The following is a 21,951-nucleotide window of genomic DNA, read 5'->3' as shown; positions in this document are numbered from 1 at the left end:
GCTGTTTAGATAAACGCTAGTTTCGTCGTACACGCAGTCATCTCCATTACCGCTTTTGAACCGCCTGAACGCCGGAATGCCTGAACGCCTGTCATTCTTAGAACTGACACAATCGTGCCTTGCATGTAAACTCGCTGTAAGAATCTCAGGACTCTTGAGTCTTATTCACGATGAGGGCTTCGACGATAGGTTCCACTGGCCTCGCCGCCAGGTCTCTGCTGTTGCTCGTGGTCTTGCTCGTAGTTCTGGTCCTCGTCCTGGTCTTGGTTCTGGTCCCGCGCCCGATTCTGGTACCTCTTGCGGTTATTCTTCCTAGGCCTCCTCCGGTACGCTGTGTTGGGGTTCGCACCGTTTCCAGTCTGATGGTGCTCCCCGTGAGGGTTCTGGTAGGGCATCCTACCGGCCCGTACGCTGTTGACCTCGCGGTGCTGGTCTGTGAAAGCGTCGGGCGTGCCTTCGGTGTATCCGATATAGGAGGTCTGCGTTTGAGTCCACATAGGGCCTTGAGGCTGCACGTAGTGCATGGGTGGGGTGGCGTGCATGTCAAACGGGTTGTGAACTTGGTTGTAGTAGTGGGTGTACCCGTCGTATAGGGGGTATGGCTGATACCCGTAGAAGGAAGGGCTGCACCACGGCAGTCCCTGTGGCTGTTGCGGCAGCTGGTACTGAAACTGAGCGTTCAAAGCATGCTGGGGCGGCGTCGCAGGAGAAGAGACGCGCTCGCTCGGGGCTGGGCTGGGATGCGCAGCCTGGCCAGGAAAGAATTCAGCAGCCGTAGGGCTCAGAGGGGCGGGAACAGGGCTGTCCGACATTTTTGCGAGAAAGGTCGGTGTAAAAAGACTGTGAGTTGGGGCTGCTTGGGGAGTGTTATGTCGAGGGGGGAAGGGTGCGCCGGGTTTTATATAGGCAGAGTGGGCAGCAAGCGAACCAGAAAGTGAAATACTCTGTGGCCCACCGATCGCGCACTCTGGGTGGGAAGTGAAAAGTGAAAAGGTGTGCCTCCCGGCGCGAGTAAATGTACTGTGCCGGCTCAAGCGGCGATGGACCAAGATTGTGCTGCGTTTGTTCGTGAAAGCACTGGACCCTGTTAGCAAGCTAATCGCACCCTTGCTGGGCGGTCTGTTGAGGGATTTTCAGCGATGTATCGGTGACGGAAAGGTGAGGTATAGGAGCTCATGCGCGGTACCGCGGTATTGGTCGTCGTCACCCAGTAGGAGGGACCCGAATTGTACAGTCGCAGCAATGGATTGGTGTCCTGTCTATTTCAACACGCCGTCTTCGTCACTGCTGTCTCCTCCTGTGTTCTTTACGCTGTTGAGTTCGACTGTGTCATCCCCTTCGTCTTCGTCGTCCCTAAAGCCCTCCGCGTTCGCGTCACCATCGCGGTCGAGAAGTGGGGCCTCTCCCGTGGTAGCTACCACACTCTTCTTCTCTGTCTCTTCCCTCATGCCGATAATCACGCTGCCAGCTACCAGCATGGCTGCCCCAAGCCACCATAACCCCGGTAGGTTCTCGCTGAAGATGATGAAGCTAAGGACGGCGGTGACGATGAAATTCGCAGACGTGTTTATGATGCTGACGCGTACGGTCGAGGAGGCAAGGGTCAGGGCGCGCGTGAACAGCCCCCACATGATCGCGTTGAAGAGGAGGTTCATGCCAAAGAAGAGCTGCGCGTTGCGTTAGTTGTGTGCGGGTAATAGAGTGCATGACAGGTGGAGAGGACGCACCCCTCGTATCGCATATTCAACAATCTTGTTTGACGCACTCAGCCCGATCGCTAGGGCTATGGAGCTCGACCAGGATGCAGTGAGCTCTGTGGTTGTGCTACATCATCGTCAGTATGCAGCATAGGTTAGGGCGACGCGGCGGTATCCTACAGCTTTGCGAAGACGCCATTGAAAGCTGCACATGCGCCACTGGAGATGGCAAGCATCAGCCACGCTGATTTGGTTTGCGGAAGAGACATGATTGCGGCCGAACTGGGGTGCTGCGGGGAAAGAGGTCGATGTTCACGGATGTAAGTTGGTGATCTGCAAGGTACGACCGGGTGCACTTCCGCGCTTAGTCAATATGGGGTAGTAGTACATGCAGGCTGCATCTTGACGCAATATATGAGGCAGGTGCTCTGTAGTGCGCATGCTACTGGGAGTCACAGTCTACTGCCCAGCTCTCCTATCGACTACCAGTCAAGAAGAGTTCACTATATTGCAACTCCACTCTGAAGTCATCACCTGAGTATAACAGAAACGGTACGGTAGCCCAGATGTGCAAAAGATCATAATTGTTCCAATTTATCAGCGTTAAACCAACGCGAATCACGCATTCAGTCCCAAACTCCTATTCATGCCAGAGGTATCGTGAAAGCCTTCCAAGGCTATTTTAGCCGTAACGCCGAAAGCATATAATGACACAGGTCTCTAGCGAGACAGCTGCTCCAGCCGCTAGATCGCATCTTGCGCAATCGCATTTGTTTGAACGCGATTGTCTCCTTCCTGCCGTGTTGCAGTGCACCTGGCCGCCCTTTGAGTCGCCTAGGCTTCGCCAGGACGCTTCGCGTTACAGGAGACGATCTTGACGCGGTCGGCATGGACTTGATGGGTGTTGTCCAGCTTGAAGTTGATATCCTTGATAATGAAGGTCCACACGTCGTCGCAGAAGCGGTAGGTATCGAGATGTCCCTGCGGAGTTTCAAGTCAGCACACGATGCTTCTCACTGGTCGCCTGTGCGCAACTGACCTTGAATGTCAAGCGCGACTTGACCTTCTCTGAGAGCACATCGGCGACGGCCTTGTCAAAGTTGAGGAGGATCTTCATGGCGAGCTGGGGTTCTATCCGGCGCTCGGTGATGAGGTTGTCCAGGGTGTCAGTGAGAGAGCCGCCCAGGCTGTCCTCTGTTAGCCAGCGCTCCTTGCTACGGTCCCCCAGAGTGGCATGCAGTACCTGCTTCGGCGGTAGAGCTCGTAGTACTTGGTGTTGTCGGTGGCCATGGTGCTGATAGTTGCGACGAGCTGGTGGTTTGGTCTCGGTGACGCCTGAGCGGGAGCAGTGATGGGGGCGCGCCGAGGTGGTTACTAAGCCGTTCGATGCTAGCGCGACGCGGCTTGTTCCGCCTGCATCATCGCCAGCTTCGCGGCGAGTCCATCACGACGAAGCTCCAGCCGCCTCTTTCACCATCCATCTCCGCCTCTCCGACCACTAAACCCAATATGTCTCTTACTTATGGAACGGGCGGTGCGACCGCCGCCCTCGGTGTGGTGGGCTTGTGTATGTACCGCGCGCAGGGGCGTAGGCGATAGCTAACGACCTCCAGACATGCTCTTCAACAACGAAGGCGAAGCTTTCAACGTACGCACGCGTTCCTACCAACCCGATACGGACATGGCTGATTACATACCAGGTCGGAGCTTTCCTCGAGAGCATATCGCCATACACATTTGCTAGTGTCGGCATCGCGCTATGCATTGGTCTCTCTGTCGTAGGCTCGGCATGGTACGTCTGAATGTCAGGCACACACACGCATCGCATCTGACAATCGCAAAGGGGCATCTGGACAACCGGTGTGTCCATCGTCGGTGGAGGTGTCAAAGCGCCACGGATACGAACCAAGAACTTGATCTCCATCATCTTCTGCGAAGTCGTCGCTATTTACGGTGTCATCATGGCCATCATCTTCTCCTCCAAGATGAACCAGCTCTCGGACCCTGAGCTGTTGTACTCCGGATCCAACTACTTCACTGGATACGCGCTGTTTTGGGCTGGAATAACCGTGGGCATGTGCAACCTGATCTGCGGTGTATGCGTGGGCATCAACGGAAGTAGCGCCGCCCTGGCCGATGCTGCGGACCCTGCAATGCAAGTACCTGTCTTTACTGGGTCTCTGTTTCGATGCTAACTTTGTTATAGGTTCGTCAAGATCCTCACCATCGAGATTTTCGCTGCCATTCTCGGACTGTTCGGTCTCATCATTGGACTGCTCATGCAGAGCAACGCCAAGGACTTCCAGTGAGCGAAAGTTCTCGCTATTCCGCCTTACGGCGCAATTATACGAACTATATCGAGCCTCGATCCCGCCTAGAAGGACGCCAAGGAGGAGTGTTTTCGAGTGCCAGCTTGTGGAGCTGGTCAAGAGGTTACTGAAGGTCATTTGCAGAGGTTGTACAATGTACATAGGAAGGGGCGCTTGTATAATGCATGTAATATGAGCGAGCATCGGCGTTAAATACCATTTATCGATTACTGTTTCCAATGTTCTTGGATGATTCTCATGAGTGAACTGGTGAATCTGATCGACGCGTGTAAGCAATGGCCCGTGCACGATGTCCACAGGGTGGGATGTCCGCTCTACTCCGCTTCGACTCAACATCGACAACATTAAAGATGGCCACCACAGATTCAAAGCTGAAGGCAGCGATCTTGGTAGTGTCTGAGACGGCTTCCGAAGATCCATCGACCGATAAATGCATACCAGTCCTCAAGAAGGTCTTCGGAGATCTCGGAAATGACCAATGGGACGTTAGCGAAACCGAGATAGTACCCGACAACGCTCTCGCGATTCAGAAGACTATCAAAACTTGGACTGACGGCCCAGAGCCAATCAATTTGGTCGTCACTAGCGGAGGTACTGGTTTCGCAACTAAGGATGTCACTCCGGAGGTACGCACTCTTATCCTCGAAATGGCCTGGGTCACGCAGCTAATAAGAAAAAGGCAATTACGCCGTTGATTGATAGACATGCTCCAGGACTTGTGTAGGTGATTTCTCCCGATTCTGTATTCGAGGGCTTACAGAATGATAGACATGGCATGCTTACAACTTCATACGCCGTCACGCCATGTAAGTTCCTTAAACACCGAGGCAATGGTCAGGCTAACATTTGATCAGTTGCACTCATGGCGAGACCTGTTGCTGGAGTGCGAAAGAAGACTCTGATATTGACTTTGCCTGGATCGCCAAAAGGTGCAAAAGAAAATCTAGAGGCAGTTCTGAAGTTACTACCGCATGCGTGCATCCAAGCCGCCGGGGCAGAGTCGAGACCGCTGCACGTCGGTGGTGTAGAGAAGCTCGAGAAGGACGCGGGTGTTTCTTCGGGTGGCGCTGCTGCAGGTACGTGATGTGATATTTCCCCCAGAAAAGCTGCAACTGACAAGGTCAGGAACTGGAAGTGGGCATCATCATCAACACCATCATGGGCATTCGCATGGTCACGGCGGCCACGCAGGACCCAAAGCCCACACTAACCCAGAAGAGCGTCCCCAGTCCAATGATCCTTCCGCGGGACCAACTCGCAGATATCGATCATCGCCGTACCCTATGTTGGCTGTCGAAGATGCGCTCAAGCTAATCTCAGAGCAAACCCCAGCTGCTGCAGTACAGAAGGTACCAGTAGACATGAGACTTAGTGGCTCAGTCCTTGCCGAGGATGTGAAAGCCACTGAGTCTGTCCCGGCCTTCCGAGCTAGCATTGTGGACGGATACGCGGTCAAGATCCCAGCGACTGGAAAGTTTGAGAAAGGAACTTACCCTGTATCGATCATATCTCATGCACAGCCTGGCGAAGTCAAGGAGTTGAAAGAAGGAGAGATTGCCAGGATTACGACTGGCGCCCCGCTTCCTCCCGGTGCTGATGCCGTGGTTATGGTTGAGGATACAGTATTGAAGAGCCTGACAGATGATGGAAAGGAAGAGAAGGAGATCGAGATATTGACTGATGAGATCAAGCCGAACGAAAATGTACGAGAAGTTGGCAGCGATGTCAAAGAGGGTGAGATCATCCTGAAGAAAGGCGAAGGTGTCACAGTCGTGGGTGGCGAGTTTGGTCTCCTTGCGTCTGTGGGTACGACAGAGGTGTCTATCTACAAGAAGCCTGTCGTGGGAGTCCTGAGCACAGGAGATGAAATCATCCCACACAACAGAGAAGGCCCGTTGCGACTCGGAGAAGTGCGCGATACCAACCGTCCCACTCTCATCACTGCCGCACGAAGCCATAGGTTCGAAGTCATTGATCTGGGTATCGTCTCAGATAAGTAAGTCAAGTTGGAAAAGAATCTCCGATTCATCTGTCGCTGACTAAATCCAGACCCGGCACCCTTGAGCAGAGTCTCCGTGACGCGATGCGCAAGTGCGACGTTATCATCACCTCTGGTGGCGTCTCGATGGGCGAACTCGACTTACTCAAACCAACCATCGAGCGCTCTCTAGGCGGCACGATCCACTTCGGCCGTGTCAACATGAAGCCTGGCAAGCCCACTACCTTCGCCACCGTGCCCGTTAAAGACAATGATGGGAATCCTGTCACCAAGTCGATTTTCTCGCTTCCTGGCAACCCAGCTTCAGCCGTTGTGTGTTTCCATCTCTTCGTTCTGCCTGCGTTGCATCAGCAAGCTGGTATAAAGCCACTCGGACTACCAAGGATCAGAGTTATCCTGGATGAAGATGTGAGGATGGATAAGGGTCGTCCAGAGTATCATCGTGCGCTTGTCGTGACGAAAGAGGATGGGTTGCTATACGCCAGCTCAACAGGCGGGCAGAGGAGTAGCCGCATCGGCAGCTTCAGAGGTGCGAATGCGCTGCTTTGTATGCCACAAGGCGAAGGTAGCTTGAAGAAGGGAGAGAAGGTCGAGGCACTGCTCATGGGGAAGTTGGGTGAAGTTGAGCGATGATAGACATGTTTGTCGCAATATTGTAGGATGAAAATGTACGTGCATTATATCTATTACATCTCAGAATGTGTTCTACATCAACCATCTAAGTGTTGTTCCCTTCCCAACCCTCGTCACCACATAACCGAATATCTAAACCGAGACAAAGGAAAGAGAGTCCTGAAAGGGTATTCGCAACTGCCGAAATGAACAAAGGAAATTGGGCTAAAACCCAAGGATCGGTACCAGGCGTGAGCTCAAAATTACCCTGTCCCATCATCACCGTGCCTGCCCTTACCCGCAAAAACACCGACGCTAAAGTGGAAAGACGATACGAAAGACTTTTTTTTTTTTGAGTTTGTGTGTGTGTGACTCCTCATGCGGGACCGTGGCTGGACTTGGGCTTCAAGTCTTCCATCATGACACTGCCTCTGCAGGATCCGGCGCTCGACGCCAGTGCCTTGCGGTACGCGTTGGTTTGCGAGAACTGCTCCTCGTAGTGCTCCTTCAGCTTGCGCTGTCTCTTCTCCCTCTTGTACATCCAGAATATAGTAGAAGCCAGGGCTACTATGATCATAGTGAAGACAGCTGTGAGAACACCGCCGACTATTGCTGTTTCCTTCTTTTCTTTTGAGCAGGTCTTGGGAGGTGGGGCAGTGGTCGCGGCGGCCTGTGTTGGTTCATTGGTCGGGCTCGGGGTTTGGAGTTGGAGGGTTGCGCTGAAGGTGGTTGTGATTTGGGGTGCGTCTGCGTTGTTGCAGCAGCTCTTCGTGTCGGCGGCGCCGCGGCAGCAGTATGTTCCGGAGTCGCATGTTTGCAGTTGCCATGCTTTTACTGGCTTGAGACCAAGGAAGTCGTTGGATACTAAAGTGAGTTAGTTAGAGAACATATGAGTCTGATGTTTGCGAACTCACCACCAGGGCACAAGTCTTGTTGGCATGCTGCAGCTTTTCCTTCCTTGTCTGTACATCCTCGCGAGAAGATCATACCAATCGACTCGTTTGTTGTTCCCATACACAACCCATTACTCATGCAGATGTCGGTGGACGCGCAGCATCCGCTGTGATTGGCGCTAGGGTTGCATGGCGTGTATGTTTTGTCGAGTGCTGTACCGTCAACGGCATAACATTGCTGACTCGTAGCAACTGCGATCAAGGTCGCGAAGACCGTAAGGAGGGACCGACTCGACACCATATTAGACAAAAGACAGTATAAAACAAGTAAAGGAGTGACTGGTTGCAAAAGCAAAGGATCGCGATGAACTGAAGATATGTGATGAGCGAACTGGATGTGTGGAGAACCTAAGGATGTTTTAGAGCATTAATGTATCCCATATGCCGTCGACAGGACATGCAGGTCCATATTTAGTCTCTAGCCCTACATTCGCAATGTTATGCGGCGTAGCCCTGTACAACCTTCTTCAGCTGGCAAAGCCGATGGTTACAGGGTAGACCCCGCCGACATCTGAAACTGGACAATCAAACCTGGTCTTCGAAAGACCCATGGACCCGTATACGGAGGCATGGGTGACGCAGCTAACAAGCAGTTCGAGGCAAGTGTAACAGCCTCGACGTTGGAAGCAGTGGTACAAAGACGACAAAGTCTATTTCGTCAAGGCGCGACGGCGCTTCCTCCTTCACTTGCTTCAAGGGATGCGCGCTTTCAGACCCACGCACGCGAAGATGGCGCTTGCTGATGCGCGCCTCGCTTTTGCTTTGTCACTTGACAACGGGTCGTTCAGTAATGCTTTTGCTTGCGTTTAGCCGCATGAGGTAGGTAGTGAAAGAGGACGGGAAGCTCGTAGCAAATGAAGAGTCGAGGCGATGATGCGCCAGGTGTGGTGGAAGGTTTGAGATGCGAGGCGGAGTAGGCCACGACTAGCATCTGATAGGCCAAGAGCCGCTTAGCGCAGCACCACAGACCCCTTTTCGGCACGTACCTGCATTTCCACCATCGAACTCTCTTTGCCATCGCTGCGACATATCACCGTTGACAACGGCGCCGCGAGCGCCCCGAGCTGTCAATCGCGGGGATGTGGTAGCAAGCATCAATCGTTCACTCGGTCGGTCAATAGATCAGATGCTATCAGTTTCGCCGACCCAGAGACAACCCATCGCGTCGGTGGCGTCTATCTCCATCATTCCAAGGTTCTTTTCGATGGAGATTACTCAGCGCAATGACCTCTTCGACCGTTGCCTGTTTTGACTGTTGGAGGATCGCCCACGATCTCGAGCTCGCCTGTACCCGGTGCGTGCAGATCTGGGCACCCTGGCCTGCGGCACCATCCAGAGTTTTTACCTGTTGGCGGCGCCGGCAGGGCCTCCGCGTGATGACGAACTACGGCTGTAAATTAAAACACACAGTCTTCAGATGCCTCATCTCTCAAAATTCCACCGCCCAGTGTACTTGCCTACTGCCCAATCTGGCGCTCACGTCATCTTGCGACCAGCCTTCCGGACCCTTTTGAGGTTGGATCGGGCATGGTGACATTAGCAACAACGTCTATTCAAGCACGGTCGACGGATCAGGGATGCAATGTGGGGTGTTCGGAGTATTCGGAGGCTGCAATGAAGATCTATGGACGATGATGGACCGACCCGATCACATCCTCTATCACGGTCCACGTCACGATCGCAAGACGCTTCATTCAGCCCTGTAGACGTTCAGCCACCGCAGGCTTACTAGCACGGCTATCGCGCGCGGACACCAGCAGCGCACCAGCGACCACTCGCGGAGTCTCTAAGCAATGGTACATTTCCCATGAACTTTACAGCCTTTCCGGTCCGTCTTCAGGCATCTTCGTAGCCCAAGCCAGCAGCCCCAGCTATCAAACCGAGAAATGACAACCCTGACTTAGCCATCCAGCTCTTTGAGCAACTCCTCTATCCTCCTTATCTGATTGCGCGGTCCTCCATCAACCACCACCCATTCCAATAAACTTTCTTTCGCCATCTTTGCCCAACGTCTGGCATCTCCCATCATTCCATGACCTGCGTACACGTACGCCAGTCTCTCATAGTCCTGGGCGAGCAGAGTATCCAAACCCTCTCGTTGACTAATCTCCATGACTTCTTTCTCCCAAGCAACAATTTGTTGGGCATCGTAGGTTTCTGCCGTCAAGTTTTCCAGCATCTTGCGCAGTTGGGCGAACCTCGCACGGCGCTGGTCACTACCAGCTACGTCGTATTGCGAAGCAGTGCAAAGAGAGCAAGTGCATCTGAAGTTCCAGCCTTCCTGATAGAGTGCCTGTCTGTCGGCGTGCTTCAAGTCGATTTTGCCATACGAGATACCGATTTCTTCCCCAGCGGCGATGTCCCGTTGAGCTTTGATCTCCATCGACAGAGTCTTCGGAATAAAGCGCGCGTGCGCATTGGGTTGACACGCGTGATTGATCCGGGCAACGGAAGGGAAGAGACACATGTAAGCATCGTCTACTTCGCCATCAGCGAGCTGGCATGCGAAGGCATTGGTCTTCATGATGTCTTCAACTTTGCTGCCACCCAGACTCTGATCTAATGCGAGCACCGAGTTCCGATCTGCCTGAGGTAATCGATCAAGTGCGGCACTGAAGAGTGTTTGGCCTTGCGCACGCGTAACCTGCGTGGGGAAATGCGAGCTCGCGATGATACGTGCAGTATCGAGTAGTATTGTTTCTCCTTTCTTCAAAGCTTTTGTGGTGATCAGACCTTTGCCCTTGCCCGGGAAGGCCCGAACTTCGAGACCATCATCCAAGCTCTGGTGTTCGCCTTCCAGAGCTAGGAAGGCTGCAGATATTACATCTGCAGCTACAGGTCTTGCGATAATGCTCAGAGCGTGTCCGCCTCGTGTTTCGGAAGTCGTGTACGTGCAATATTTCCTTTGCTTCCCTTGAGCACAGGCTGGATCGTGCGACCACGGTGAGTGCTGAAGGGGCGTCTCTTTCGGCAATGGTTCTGAATTGCCGGTGGTGTATGGACAATGTGGTAATTGGAGTGGCAATTGAGCTTGGACCGCGAATTGATGCGGCGCGTTTGGGCATTGCGGTGACGCATGGGCGTACAACCCAACTGCGCATGTCGCGAACGACAGAATCAGAACCCGCATACAACTCATGATGGCAATGGAATGTCTACGGAACGCATCACGGAAAGCGGTTGAGGTGTCTACTTCTCTCCTCGCGTCTGTAACACTTCTGAAACAGGAATTGCTGGGCAGCTGCGTCTTGCGCACAACATATTCTGCGATACCTCAAAGCCCAACATCTCGACTTCATCACGACATACTTCTGTCAAATTTCTCGTCATCTCGTGCCTGAACACTTCGTGCAATGGTGGTGAGCAAGTTGAAGCGGACCCATAACTCGGCGACGTCTACCAATCCATTTCAGGACGCGCCAGCAACGCCACCTATCTTGACAGGGCCACAATCAGCACCGTGCCATTCGAAACATCACCACACCACCACATATCGTTCTTTTGATCGTCAGGGCGAACAGCTCAGTGCACGCTATGCGGCTGAAGCCGAGAAGGCCACGATGGGGCCCAGCCTGCTGATTAACTCATCTCCACACCAGCGCATCCTCGTCATACTTTGACGTGGTGGCACACGGCTGTCAGGCTGTTTCATATCGCGGATCGTGCCACAGGTTGCCGGATGCCGTGCCACCAGTGCCACCAGTTGTCGCACAGTAAGAACTCTATGAGATTGATTAAATCACAATAAGAGTACGAGGGCTTGTTAAGGTAGTGACAGGTGACACCCAGCCATCGACGAGGATGGGCCTGGTTACTTAAAGGGGCATATTCATGTGTTCGACCTGGTACTGGGATAGACCTTCATCACGGTGAACACGTAGAGGGACTCACTCGCCCTTCTGCCTGAAGGTAGAGAAAGTTTAGTGCAAAGTTTGGTAGAAGTCAACAACATGTTGGGCTTCAACTGCCGACGATACAGGTTCGGGATGGAGCCATCACGACATGAGCAGTAAATGGTGCTATCAACCACTGCATGAGTATGCGTGAAGCCACGAGTAGTAGGTAGCACGCAACGAATTTTGATTAATGAGCAGCAATGGGGGAACCCTAGTCCCACTTTTCAAGACGAAACAAAGCGTGGTTCTCTTACCAAGGTATTTCTTCCACAAATCACTATCTCTACCCTTGTGATACATCTTTCCAAGTTGATGGAGCACGTCTTCACATGAAAATCTCGCGCCCAGTCGACGACTCCTGCGATTACTGCACCGCGAGACTCTGAAACCTAAATCCCGCAGCCGCGTAGCCTGAGTGCGGTTCACTGAACATGTAAGACTAGACAACCAAAAACCTTACGATTTAACGTCGCATTCTACTGTTGTCCACAACGGACCCCATGATGCGTGCGCGTTCGATGTCAGCATGCCACGCGTCCCAACGCTCTTTCCCTATCACAAGTCACCACTGCCACTTCCCCCTCCTTCCTTCCGGGAAAACGATGCTAAAAGCAACGAACAAAGCCCGGGCATGAATCTAACCCGACGAAGCAAAGGTGTAGACACGAGCAGAAAGAAGGGGGCGGTCAGAACGACACCAGAGCAGACTTCCAGTTCAGAAACGGAAGTATTGGGTACGTGAGAATGGATGCAACATCCAATCGATCACGATTTTTTTGTCATTGACTGAGCACGAAACTCATACTGTCATATAATCGTACACAAGATCGACTCCAGTATCGGGTCGTGGTTGCTCAAAATGCACTGTGCGGGCATGATCCTGTGCAACTGCTTCAGATCATGACAAACGCTTTGGCTGCTCCTTCCTACTCCTTACAGTCTTGGCTAAGCGGAGGAGAAGGTGCGTGGCAAAGCACGTGGATATATCCCCACTTCTTTCCTCACGGAGGAGAAGTATCCGACTCCTGGGACGTAAGACACAGGGATTGCAGTATCGGAGGTCCGTACATGCGGTACAATTGTATTACAAGGCGAAATCAAATAGGCTCCATGCGATCAAGTGGTTTCAAGGCTTGTGAAGACAATCGTGTGAATGTCTCATACGTCACGGTAGAAGCGAAGGCATCGATTGCGGAGTGAATAGTGTTTGTTTTTGGCTAGATGTTTTATATGACATGATGAAGCTGGAAAGATGTTGCCAAGAACATACAGTTTGTTTGACCACTCGACAAAAGAAATCGGCCCATCCACCAGGGGCTTTCTCCAGAGCAAGATGCCACTGACATCGTTCGCGCGGAATCCCTCACAAAGTAAAAGAACGCCGTAGATGCAAGAACGGAAAAGGGTTGAGACAAGTTGTCAAGGTATCGATCGAAGTCGAGTAAAACACAAAGATCAGACTGTCGAAACCTCAAATTGGTGGAGGTCGAAGCAAGGGAGACCGCACTGGGTCAACCCAAATGTACACGCAAACTTATGAAATGTTCCGGAGTAGCATGGTAGCCTGCGAAGATAGCCAGGTGTGTTGTTGTCACCTTTCTCAAATAACGCCAGTGTAAATGCAAGTCTTTCATCCTAATCCACCCACCCTTGACCTAATTGTATACCCTAAAGGTGCCCTCATTTGAAGGAACCTTGGTTCGTGAATCATAGGTCGTCGTCGTCCAGATCGATCGCATCGGGGTTTGCGGCTGCCTCTTCGGTAGGCTTGATGTTGCCACCTTGAGGACCGGTACTGGCGGCGACGAAACCAGCTGGTGCGCGTGCTTGGCGCTCGAGAGCGGCCATTGCGTCCTCACCAGCAGCATCGGTAGCATCGCCGTCTTCGTCGGCGGGTGTACCGTTCTGTTGACCACGAGCGACAGCCTGGGAGGCGATAAAGTTGACGTCGGTATTGTACTGAGCCTGGACACTGCGCTTGATGCGTAGCATCTCCTTGTAGGTGTCTTCATTACCATGCTGGACTTCGAATGACTCCCACTTCTTCCAGAACTCAGGGCTTGTTCTTGGGTCGCAGAACTGACTGGCGTGGCCATAGATTGCTCGGGCTCGGTCGATTTCTCCCAAGCGACGTTCCATCTCGGCAAACTTGAGGCACATCTCCTTGGCTTCGCCATCAGGTAAGGCAGCAATTGCGCGCTCGTAGATTGGTCGCGTAGAGGTGAGACCAAAGTTGGAAGCTGACTTGGTGATGTAGAAGTTGAACATCTCCAGCCTGTCTTCATCTGCCACGGCGCGTGTGGCGCGTTCGTAGATGCGCATGGCATGCCTGGCTAATCCGCGGTCCTCTTCAAGTGCACCATACATCAAGTATAGTACCTTGGCAAACTTCGGTGGGCAGTCTTCCACGGCCTGTTCGAACAGGTCGCGCAATCGCTCCATGCCAATCTTGCGGTCCACAGCCTTGGTGAGGTACAAGTTCCAGATCTCGAAAGCGACAGGGTAGCTGAAGAGGTCGAGGCCGCGCTCATAGACCTTGAAGCAGTCTTCGTAGTACTTGTTCTCCTCCAGCAGGTTCGCGTAGTTGACGATGGTTTGCGGTGTTGCGATGCGAAGCTCGAAGATTCTTTCGTAAACCTTCTTTGTCTCCTCCAGGGTGCTGACACTCTCGACAAGATCGACGTAGAAGCTCCACAACTTCCAGCTCTTGTGCACGCGCTGTTGTGGCGACAGAGACTCATCGAAGTAGTCGACATTCGACCGCTTAGGGGCTTGCGTAGCCTTGGCCATGATGTCCACGGCCTTGTCGAAGTTTTCGTTGCGAAGCTCCATCTCGGCCCATTCGCACCACATCTCAGCCAACTCGGAGACTGACTTGAAGGGCACCTTGACGGCCTTCTCCATGATGACACGGGCATTCTTAAGATCGCCACCGGATTCGTACAGTTTGGCATAGTTGGCCCAGAGCTCGTGGAATTTGCCGAGTGCCTTCTTGGGATTGATTGCCGCGATGGCGTCGGTGTAGGTCTGGACCACCTCTTTCTTGTTGTCACCCCACAGAGCGACGCGCTTCTCCCATTCGATGACATTGTGCGGGTTCTGTCGAAGCATGACATCGTTCAGCAGGAAGGGCCGTCTTTGCATGAGGGACTCGAAGCGGACCATCCGGATGTCAAGGTCCGCGTCAGCAGCCTCGTCGATCTTGCCCTTCTCCGACCGAACAGCGGCCTCATTGAGCTTGATTCCGATCATGGCCTCCTCAGCCTCCACATACGTGTCAAAGACGATGGAGAAGTCGCGCACAGTCATGACTGTGGTGACAGCCTCCTCGAAGACGTCGCGCGCTTTCTCGTATTCGCCCCTGTGCATCCAGTACCGCGCCAGGCCGACCCAGAGTATGCCTCGCTGATCGGGGAACTTGGAGATGCCGCTCTGGATGATCTTCTCCACGTCGATGCCGCTGTCGTCGCTGGTGTCGATTTCCTTGGCGTGGTCAATCATCAGATCGATCATCTCGGTCCAGAACTGGAAGGGTCCCTTTGCCTCCTTGCTCTTGAAGCGCGGGTTGTTGAGAATTTCCATGTACTTCTTGACGGCCTCGGTGTACTTGCGCATGTCCTTCAACAGCTCGATGAAGTCCTCGGCATCTTCGGGGTGGATTTGCATGTAGCGGCGCCAGATCTTGACGGCCGTCTCGCCTGACGCAGACGTCGCGAAAGGTCGGTAGAGGGCCCATATGCGGTTGTGCTGAGTCAGAGGCAGGGCGCGTAGGGCTCGGTCAAACGTGCGGCGGGTAGTGGTGACGAGGGGCTGCTGCATGAGGAAGTTGAGGTACATCTCCCAGATGCGCGGCATCTTGTTGAGCAGGACGAGAGCGCGTTCGAAGAGGGCGTTGACCTTGACATAGTGGGGCGCGAACTTGGCCGGGTTCTTCTTTGAGAGGTGCTTGGTGCGCAGCTCGAGGTACAGCTTCCACAGCTTGTACGAGCGCGGGAGCGTCGTGACGGCGCGCTCGAGCACAAAAGCCTGCTCCAAGATGCTCCCACGTGACTTCTTGAAGCTGTAGTAGTCGAGCCAGGGCTTCACGCTGCCGGCGTTGCGCTGGATGTCCTGCTCGTACGCGACGTCCTGGTCGGTGATGAGGAAAAGGTCCGCCGAGGGCTCCATCTTCCGCTTGGTGGGCCGCGAGAGGCTCGCGGTGACGGTCCTGAGGAGTTCGCCGGGCATGATTGCGCCAGAGCCAGGGCGTGTGTTGCCCGCGGTGGGCAGGAGGGCGATGGGGTGCGGTGCTGGACGGCTGACGGGAGCGTGTCGAAGTGTTAAAGTTCTGAGGAAAGAGCGATGGAAGTCCGAGCGGTCAGCCGTCTCCTGCAGCCAATAAGCAACGTGTATTCCGAGACCCGCTTCTCATAGTTGGCAGGCGCGCGCGCACTAACGGGTCCCATAGCTCCCCAGCCTAGCTGCGTCACGTTCCGCTGGATTCACCTGGCCGCACTGCGCACGCTGACTGGCTCCGAGACACCTACCAGAATATCTCCGGCCACTGTCAGCTTATACCCTCGGTTTCAGCCCCATAGCCTTCTCCACCAACTGTTCGAGCCGCAAACATGTCTGGCAGCGGGGTACGCCAGCCCGAGCTATGCAATGCCTAGGACATCTGATGCTAACACGACCCTCAGGCAAGAGAGGCCGTCTTCGCGACGCGGCAGTCGCTGGGTCTGATGAAGGGCAAGCTCAAGGGCGCCCAGACCGGCCACGACCTGCTGAAGCGAAAGAGTGAAGCCTTGACCAAGTATGCACTCGCCGTCTGCAGTCCACTCGTGAAGCTTTGCTGACCATATGCAGGCGCTTCCGAGGTACGACTACGCTATATACACCCCACCATCTGCCCTTGTAACTGAAACCGTTTCCAGAAATAACGCGCCGTATCGATGAGGCCAAGCGCAAGATGGGCAGGGTCATGCAGGTCGCTGCTTTCTCCCTCGCCGAAGTTACCTACGCCGTTGGTGGTGACATTGGCTATCAGATTCAAGAATCCGCAAAGCAAGCCCGCTTCCGCGTACGGACGAAACAAGAGAACGTCTCCGGTGTCTTCCTCCCGCAGTTCGAAAGCTTCACTGTCGAGCAGAACAACGACTTCGCCCTGACGGGTTTGGGCAAGGGTGGTCAGCAAGTACAAAGATGCAGAGAGACGTACGCAAGAGCGGTCGAGACTTTGGTGGAACTGGCTAGTCTACAGACTGCCTTTGTCATATTGGACGAAGTTATCAAGGTGGTCAACCGCCGTGTAAACGCCATGTGGGTATCCTTTCCTTCCAGACAACTGCCGAAACTAATAGCCAATAGTGAGCACGTCATCATCCCCCGAACCGAAAACACCATTAAATACATCAACTCTGAGCTTGACGAGCTCGACCGAGAGGAGTTCTACCGCCTGAAGAAAGTGTCCAACAAGAAGCAGAAAGATGCTGCCGAGGAGGAAGCCGCAAGGGTGGCGGCGAAGAAGAAGAACGAGGAGACGGAGAGTGAGGCGCGAGAAGATGCTGCCGAGAGCAAGGACATGCTGGGCGACGAGGACAACGAAGATGTCATCTTCTGAGCGCTCTACAAGCGACTAGTAGGGCCTGTCCGTGTAGTGTCGTCTGCGGCCCATTGGGCGCTCCATCCACCTCGCCAGCTCTCGCTCGCCAACGTCTCGCATGTAGACATGCACCTTCCAGAATGCAGATATGGAGTCCGTAGTCCAGGTTCCGTCTGGCATCCCGCGCGGGGCGTTATCGACCAAGCTAAATAAGAGATAAGCATTGTGCCATTTAATGTGAACGTTGGCCTTTTGATAATAAGACTCTATTGTGCCGGCCTGTATCTGTGCCGAACAAGGTATCATAAAATGCATAAATCCATAGCAATAATCCATACGCAGTAACCTACTGTTGCCGCTGGTAGGTGACTTTCATAGGCTTGCCCTCTGCGCCGATCGGGGTGTTGGCCGTCGATTCTTTCGCTGTAATCGCAAACTGCTCGTTCTCGAACTCCGCAAAGGCCACAGCTCTGACCGAGACCAAGCGCACTTCCTTGAAGCCTTCGAAACGCTCGAAAATCGTCGTAAGGTCGTCCTCGTCGACATCGCGGGGGATGTTCTGCAGGAAGAGCGTCTTGTTGGGTCGTACGTATTCGTCGGGAACAGCGGCTGCTCCGGTTTTGGCTGCGCGAGGCTTCTCGGCGGCGACTGGGTTGGCTTGCGCTTTCGCGTCTTCTTCGGCGCGCTTGAAGTCTATGGCAGTCAGTATGGAGCATTTTCAGGAGTGGTAGGAGATGCGCACCCCTAAGCGTCAGGCGCTTCCGCTTGTGATCGTCGAACAGTTCTGGCGCCTTTCGCTTGACTGTCTCGTCGCTGTGTGTCTTCGCCCTGTGAACCTTCATGACCTTGCCGTACATCTCGAAGCCGTTCATTTCCTCCACCGCCTCCAGCGCAGCCTTCTCGCTGTCAAAGACAATGAATGCCTGGCCCTTGCGCTTCAGACTGCTCTTTGCGATAACATCCAGGATCGGACCGTAGTATTGGAAGACCCGTGTCAACGCTTGCTTCATGGTATCGATCTTGACGCGCTCCTCGAGGTTGTTGACCTAGTGCTGTCAGCAATCGCGCCACCGAGTGCAATGTGAGTGCGTTGCTGGCGCGCTCGTGGTCCAACTCACGTATATACTATATTTCTCGATTAGCATCAAGGGGACCTACCTTTTAGGCATGATCTTGCACTTACGTTTCGATGGGCACTGGGTATTTGCTGGGGTCTACGAGACCGCCGCCCATTACTACGCCCTCCATCTTGTCCGCCATCTTGAAGCGACTGTTGTGTGGGTAGTGGAGTTGTATGGCGTGGTCTCACTTACCCGACGAAGCTGTCGGGAGCTCGAATTCGAGATCCGCGCCAAGCACGCTAGGCTGCGTCCGCACGTGACGACGAACACCAGGCCCTGAGGAGTTCTGCACCTGCAGACAGGGGCTGCTCATGGGTCGACGTTCGACATATCGTCGACTTTTCGAGATTTGCGAAAGCTATCACTACTTGTGACCAAGTATTTGGAAGCATTATTGCCTCTCACAAATCGAAAGAGTGGTATGGACGACCGAAGGAGCATGATTTGAGCCACCCCACATAATGCATAGAGCGCGTTGTTCTTTTACTGCTGACAGCTACCAATTCTCCCTACCGATCACTGATGCACTTAGAAAAGGCGCTTACATCCTTCATCATGAGTACTGACGTCAGCACGCGTCTGAGCTGATGAGGCTCGTGCGGAAACTTTTCTCAGAAGCCTTTCCAGAACTGACAAACATCAATTTTGCATCTCGTCGCGTCGTTGATTTTTATACTATCTTTGCAATGCCACCACCAGGGATACGATGGCGGTCGCATCCATTGTTCATAGTCTTCACTGTGGGAATGGGTGCGTTCGTGGACCTTTTCTTGTACGGGCTCATCGTACCAGTACTGCCGTTCCTGTTGAAAGACCGCATCGATCTCCCTGACCCCCAGATCCAAAGCACGATATCGAACCTCCTAGCAGTCTACGCAGCAGCTTCCTGCATATCTTCACCCATCGCAGGCTTCCTCGCTGACAGATTGTTTTCGTCTCGAAAGCTACCTTTCCTCCTCGGGTTAATCCTATGTCTACTTTCGACCATTCTTCTCGCTCTCGGGCGTAGCGTTGCCGTTCTGGCCATTGCACGATTTCTCCAGGGAGCATCGGGAGGTGTGGTGTGGACCATCGGCCTCGCTATCTTGGTTGAGACTGTAGGCCGCGAAAACTTGGGCAAGACTATGGGAACTATCTTCAGCTTCATATCGGTTTCCACGCTTGTCGCACCTATTGTTGGCGGTTCATTGTACGCGAAGACTGGATACATAGGTGTCTTTGGCGTGGCCATAGGGTTGATTGGCATAGACTTCATCTTAAGGCTGCTCATGGTGGAGAAGAAGGTGGCTGAGAAATATTCTATTCCTGAGACACATACCTCTGAACCGGATCGGAGCAACGACCAACAAGACACGGAACAAACACCTCTTTTACCAAACGGTTCCTTTACGCTCGATCGGTACCGCCTTTCCAAACCAACAAATCGCTTCACCCGCAATCTACCCATCCTCATGCTATTTCGCCATCCTGGTCTGCTAACCTCCGTGTGGATTGGATTTGTTCAAGCTCTTCTTCTTGGTTCCTTCGACGCTACTGTGCCGTTGGTAGCTTCGGAGCAACTAGGTTTTGACAGTCTCAAAGCTGGATTACTCTTCCTACCACTGGGTGGTGCGGATTTCCTGCTGGGTCCCGTCTTTGGCTGGTGTGTCGATCACTATGGCACAAAGCCGGTATCAGTCTTTGGATTCATCTGGTTAATACCAACGCTTGTATTACTCCGACTCCCGACTGAACTAAGTATCATCGAGAGATTGGACAACGGTCACATCATCGCACTCTATTCTGCATTGTTAGCGATGAACGGACTCGGTCTGGCGGTCATCAACAGTCCTAGCATCGTAGAATCTGGGACCATCGTAGAGAATTACTACAAGGCGAACACAGACATGTTCGAGCAGGCTCCTTTCGCCCAACTCTACGGCATCAACAGTATGGTGTGGAGTGGCGGGCTGACTGTAGGTCCACTGCTGGCTGGGTATCTACGAGACAAGATTGGATATGGCAACATGAATGCCGTGCTCGCTGGTATATGCGCTTTCACTGCAGTTTTGGCGGCGCTCTTCATCGGTGGTAGGGAAAAAGACCAGGACGCGTCTAGAGAGAACGTAGAGTGAACTCTATTTCATATTTTCGATTATCTTATTGTAGCATTAATAAACCTCCACTCGTTACGCAGCCTGATCCGAGGAGCAGACCGATGCCTTTTATACTTCACAGTACATGTAAGGACTTCCATGTCGCTTTCAGACATCTTGGAATCCGACGAAATACTTCAAACCTTACTGAAGTCAGCGGCTATCAATAAAGCGTAATGATCACGGACAATAAGTGATTGGCAACTAACAGCTGCGATTCAAGGAATTGACCAAATGCCATGGCACATTCTGGACGGGCGCTATATCTGATTTGGATGTCAAAAGCCTGGGGTGGTATTCCACTGGTTCTAAATATAGCTGCCTGACTCTCTGATGTGCTTTCTCATGTTTCTCATTGCCTCCCAAGATCCTTCAGTACCTGTTGTGTAAGCTCATCGTTATCTTCCTTTGAAAAAGGACGCGAAGGTCGCTCCATACTATCCCCAACAGTCTTGGGTATCCAACCTGCTAGCGCATTGTCACTTTGCTCCAAATTCTCCCTCATAAGCCACCGGCGACGAATCTCCGCACTAACACCGGTGTTCTGCCTGGCGCTGGACTCAGCGATGAGATGCACGGCTTTGACCAGCTTCTCGGTAGCTTCTCCGCCTGATATCATATGGCGTGTCTTCTTTTTAAACATGAGATAAAAGTCCAAGTGCTGGTTGCAGTTACCTAGTGAGATGTCTTTGATAGCTGTTTCGAATGCTGAAGGGAAGAATCCCGCCATCTCCCAATCAATAATAGCAGCGAGTTCGTACAGCAGGCCATCTTGGACTTGCCATCTTCTTACAAGCAGGTTTCGTGGTTCCAGGTCGTTGTGTGAGAAAACCACGTTTCCGTTGAGGGTTTTTAGATCCTGATCTGAAAGATGGATTTCACCTAATGCTGGTAACGCGGATTTGATGATAACACCGTCTCCGTCTAAGGACACCTCTATGCTGGAAGTAGCACGGTTTGTGTCTTGATGCTTAGCGACAAATAACGTGAGGAACCCGCGAATATCCTTAGCGAAACCAATTCTTGCGCTGCCGAATTCAAAAGCTTGAACAACATCTACCGGACTTGTATCGGGGATAAGCGATCGAGCGAGTGTAAGTGGCTCTCTGGCGTCTTGAAGTGTATCCATAGCATTGACAAGATCATCGACCAAGAACGACTTTTGCGCGAGATCAAGGGATGGCCAAGCAGATTCCAGAGTCACAGTGTCAGTTACGAACTTAGTAACCGTGTAATCCACATTCTTTTTGTCTCCCGTTACTGCCTCCCCCAAAGCGAGTTGTTTGGGAACATATGTTGGAATTTGGATACGGGCTGCCTCTTGAATAGCAGAAACGATGGCGAGTGACCCAATTGACGCGTCAATCCGGACGATAACAGCGGGACTGTTTTCAAATTCTGCCTTGAATGTGCAGTTGGTGAAGGAGTTGGCCAGTATATCGGTTGAAGTTGGTTGCGAGTCAGGGAAGATTGTCGAAATGACGGCGGCATCAGGAAGAAGTCGACGATTCTCCATCTTCTAAAGGCTTATGTCTGCTGCGGTACCGGAGGGGAATGTATGTCGTGCGACAAGGCGGTTCTTATATCGTGGCGAAGCCCCAGTGACCCACATCATAAACGTAGCTGG

The 21,951-nt window shown here is 53.0% G+C and overlaps 12 protein-coding genes across 12 annotated transcripts; 4 read left to right on the top strand and 8 right to left on the bottom strand.

Annotated features, from left to right (window-relative positions):
* Positions 1–161: 161 nt before the first annotated feature.
* Positions 162–812, bottom strand: J4E93_005084 (uncharacterized protein; the record flags this gene model as incomplete). The annotated part of the gene is made up of 1 exon (XM_049343007.1): positions 162–812. One exon carries the CDS (start codon positions 810–812, stop codon positions 162–164), a length of 651 nt encoding a protein of 216 aa, XP_049200007.1.
* A 447-nt stretch (positions 813–1,259) lies between these two features.
* Positions 1,260–1,966, bottom strand: J4E93_005083 (uncharacterized protein; the record flags this gene model as incomplete). The annotated part of the gene is made up of 3 exons (XM_049343006.1): positions 1,260–1,667; positions 1,728–1,824; positions 1,878–1,966. The coding sequence occupies 3 exons, from the start codon at positions 1,964–1,966 to the stop codon at positions 1,260–1,262; spliced, it is 594 nt and encodes a 197-aa protein (XP_049200006.1).
* A 565-nt stretch (positions 1,967–2,531) lies between these two features.
* TOA2 (Transcription initiation factor IIA small chain (TFIIA 13.5 kDa subunit)) lies at positions 2,532–2,987 on the bottom strand (the record flags this gene model as incomplete). The annotated part of the gene is made up of 3 exons (XM_049343005.1): positions 2,532–2,678; positions 2,737–2,884; positions 2,941–2,987. The coding sequence occupies 3 exons, from the start codon at positions 2,985–2,987 to the stop codon at positions 2,532–2,534; spliced, it is 342 nt and encodes a 113-aa protein (XP_049200005.1).
* Positions 2,988–3,206: 219 nt separating this feature from the next.
* On the top strand, positions 3,207–4,006 carry VMA16 (H(+)-transporting V0 sector ATPase subunit c''; the record flags this gene model as incomplete). Its single annotated transcript, XM_049343004.1, has 5 exons — positions 3,207–3,264; positions 3,311–3,345; positions 3,398–3,489; positions 3,541–3,852; positions 3,904–4,006. The coding sequence occupies 5 exons, from the start codon at positions 3,207–3,209 to the stop codon at positions 4,004–4,006; spliced, it is 600 nt and encodes a 199-aa protein (XP_049200004.1).
* Positions 4,007–4,302: 296 nt separating this feature from the next.
* On the top strand, positions 4,303–6,659 carry J4E93_005080 (uncharacterized protein; the record flags this gene model as incomplete). Its single annotated transcript, XM_049343003.1, has 6 exons — positions 4,303–4,653; positions 4,707–4,747; positions 4,796–4,833; positions 4,882–5,103; positions 5,153–6,023; positions 6,077–6,659. 6 exons carry the CDS (start codon positions 4,303–4,305, stop codon positions 6,657–6,659), a joined length of 2,106 nt encoding a protein of 701 aa, XP_049200003.1.
* A 355-nt stretch (positions 6,660–7,014) lies between these two features.
* J4E93_005079 (uncharacterized protein) lies at positions 7,015–7,625 on the bottom strand (the record flags this gene model as incomplete). The annotated part of the gene is made up of 2 exons (XM_049343002.1): positions 7,015–7,502; positions 7,553–7,625. 2 exons carry the CDS (start codon positions 7,623–7,625, stop codon positions 7,015–7,017), a joined length of 561 nt encoding a protein of 186 aa, XP_049200002.1.
* A 1,866-nt stretch (positions 7,626–9,491) lies between these two features.
* J4E93_005078 (uncharacterized protein) lies at positions 9,492–10,730 on the bottom strand (the record flags this gene model as incomplete). The annotated part of the gene is made up of 2 exons (XM_049343001.1): positions 9,492–10,402; positions 10,724–10,730. 2 exons carry the CDS (start codon positions 10,728–10,730, stop codon positions 9,492–9,494), a joined length of 918 nt encoding a protein of 305 aa, XP_049200001.1.
* Positions 10,731–13,194: 2,464 nt separating this feature from the next.
* Positions 13,195–15,714, bottom strand: SYF1 (pre-mRNA-splicing factor syf1; the record flags this gene model as incomplete). The annotated part of the gene is made up of 1 exon (XM_049343000.1): positions 13,195–15,714. One exon carries the CDS (start codon positions 15,712–15,714, stop codon positions 13,195–13,197), a length of 2,520 nt encoding a protein of 839 aa, XP_049200000.1.
* Positions 15,715–16,094: 380 nt separating this feature from the next.
* VMA8 (H(+)-transporting V1 sector ATPase subunit D) lies at positions 16,095–17,086 on the top strand (the record flags this gene model as incomplete). The annotated part of the gene is made up of 5 exons (XM_049342999.1): positions 16,095–16,109; positions 16,167–16,279; positions 16,333–16,343; positions 16,401–16,785; positions 16,834–17,086. 5 exons carry the CDS (start codon positions 16,095–16,097, stop codon positions 17,084–17,086), a joined length of 777 nt encoding a protein of 258 aa, XP_049199999.1.
* Positions 17,087–17,414: 328 nt separating this feature from the next.
* Positions 17,415–18,078, bottom strand: J4E93_005075 (uncharacterized protein; the record flags this gene model as incomplete). The annotated part of the gene is made up of 2 exons (XM_049342998.1): positions 17,415–17,761; positions 17,811–18,078. 2 exons carry the CDS (start codon positions 18,076–18,078, stop codon positions 17,415–17,417), a joined length of 615 nt encoding a protein of 204 aa, XP_049199998.1.
* Positions 18,079–18,875: 797 nt separating this feature from the next.
* On the top strand, positions 18,876–20,303 carry J4E93_005074 (uncharacterized protein; the record flags this gene model as incomplete). The annotated part of the gene is made up of 1 exon (XM_049342997.1): positions 18,876–20,303. The coding sequence occupies one exon, from the start codon at positions 18,876–18,878 to the stop codon at positions 20,301–20,303; it is 1,428 nt and encodes a 475-aa protein (XP_049199997.1).
* A 373-nt stretch (positions 20,304–20,676) lies between these two features.
* On the bottom strand, positions 20,677–21,936 carry J4E93_005073 (uncharacterized protein; the record flags this gene model as incomplete). The annotated part of the gene is made up of 2 exons (XM_049342996.1): positions 20,677–21,843; positions 21,931–21,936. The coding sequence occupies 2 exons, from the start codon at positions 21,934–21,936 to the stop codon at positions 20,677–20,679; spliced, it is 1,173 nt and encodes a 390-aa protein (XP_049199996.1).
* Positions 21,937–21,951: the final 15 nt, after the last annotated feature.

This window comes from Alternaria ventricosa (genome assembly GCF_023758065.1).
Source record: "Alternaria ventricosa strain BMP 2768 chromosome Unknown scaffold_7, whole genome shotgun sequence".
Classification (NCBI taxonomy): domain Eukaryota; kingdom Fungi; phylum Ascomycota; class Dothideomycetes; order Pleosporales; family Pleosporaceae; genus Alternaria; species Alternaria ventricosa.
This window is presented reverse-complemented; position numbering and strand designations above follow the sequence as displayed.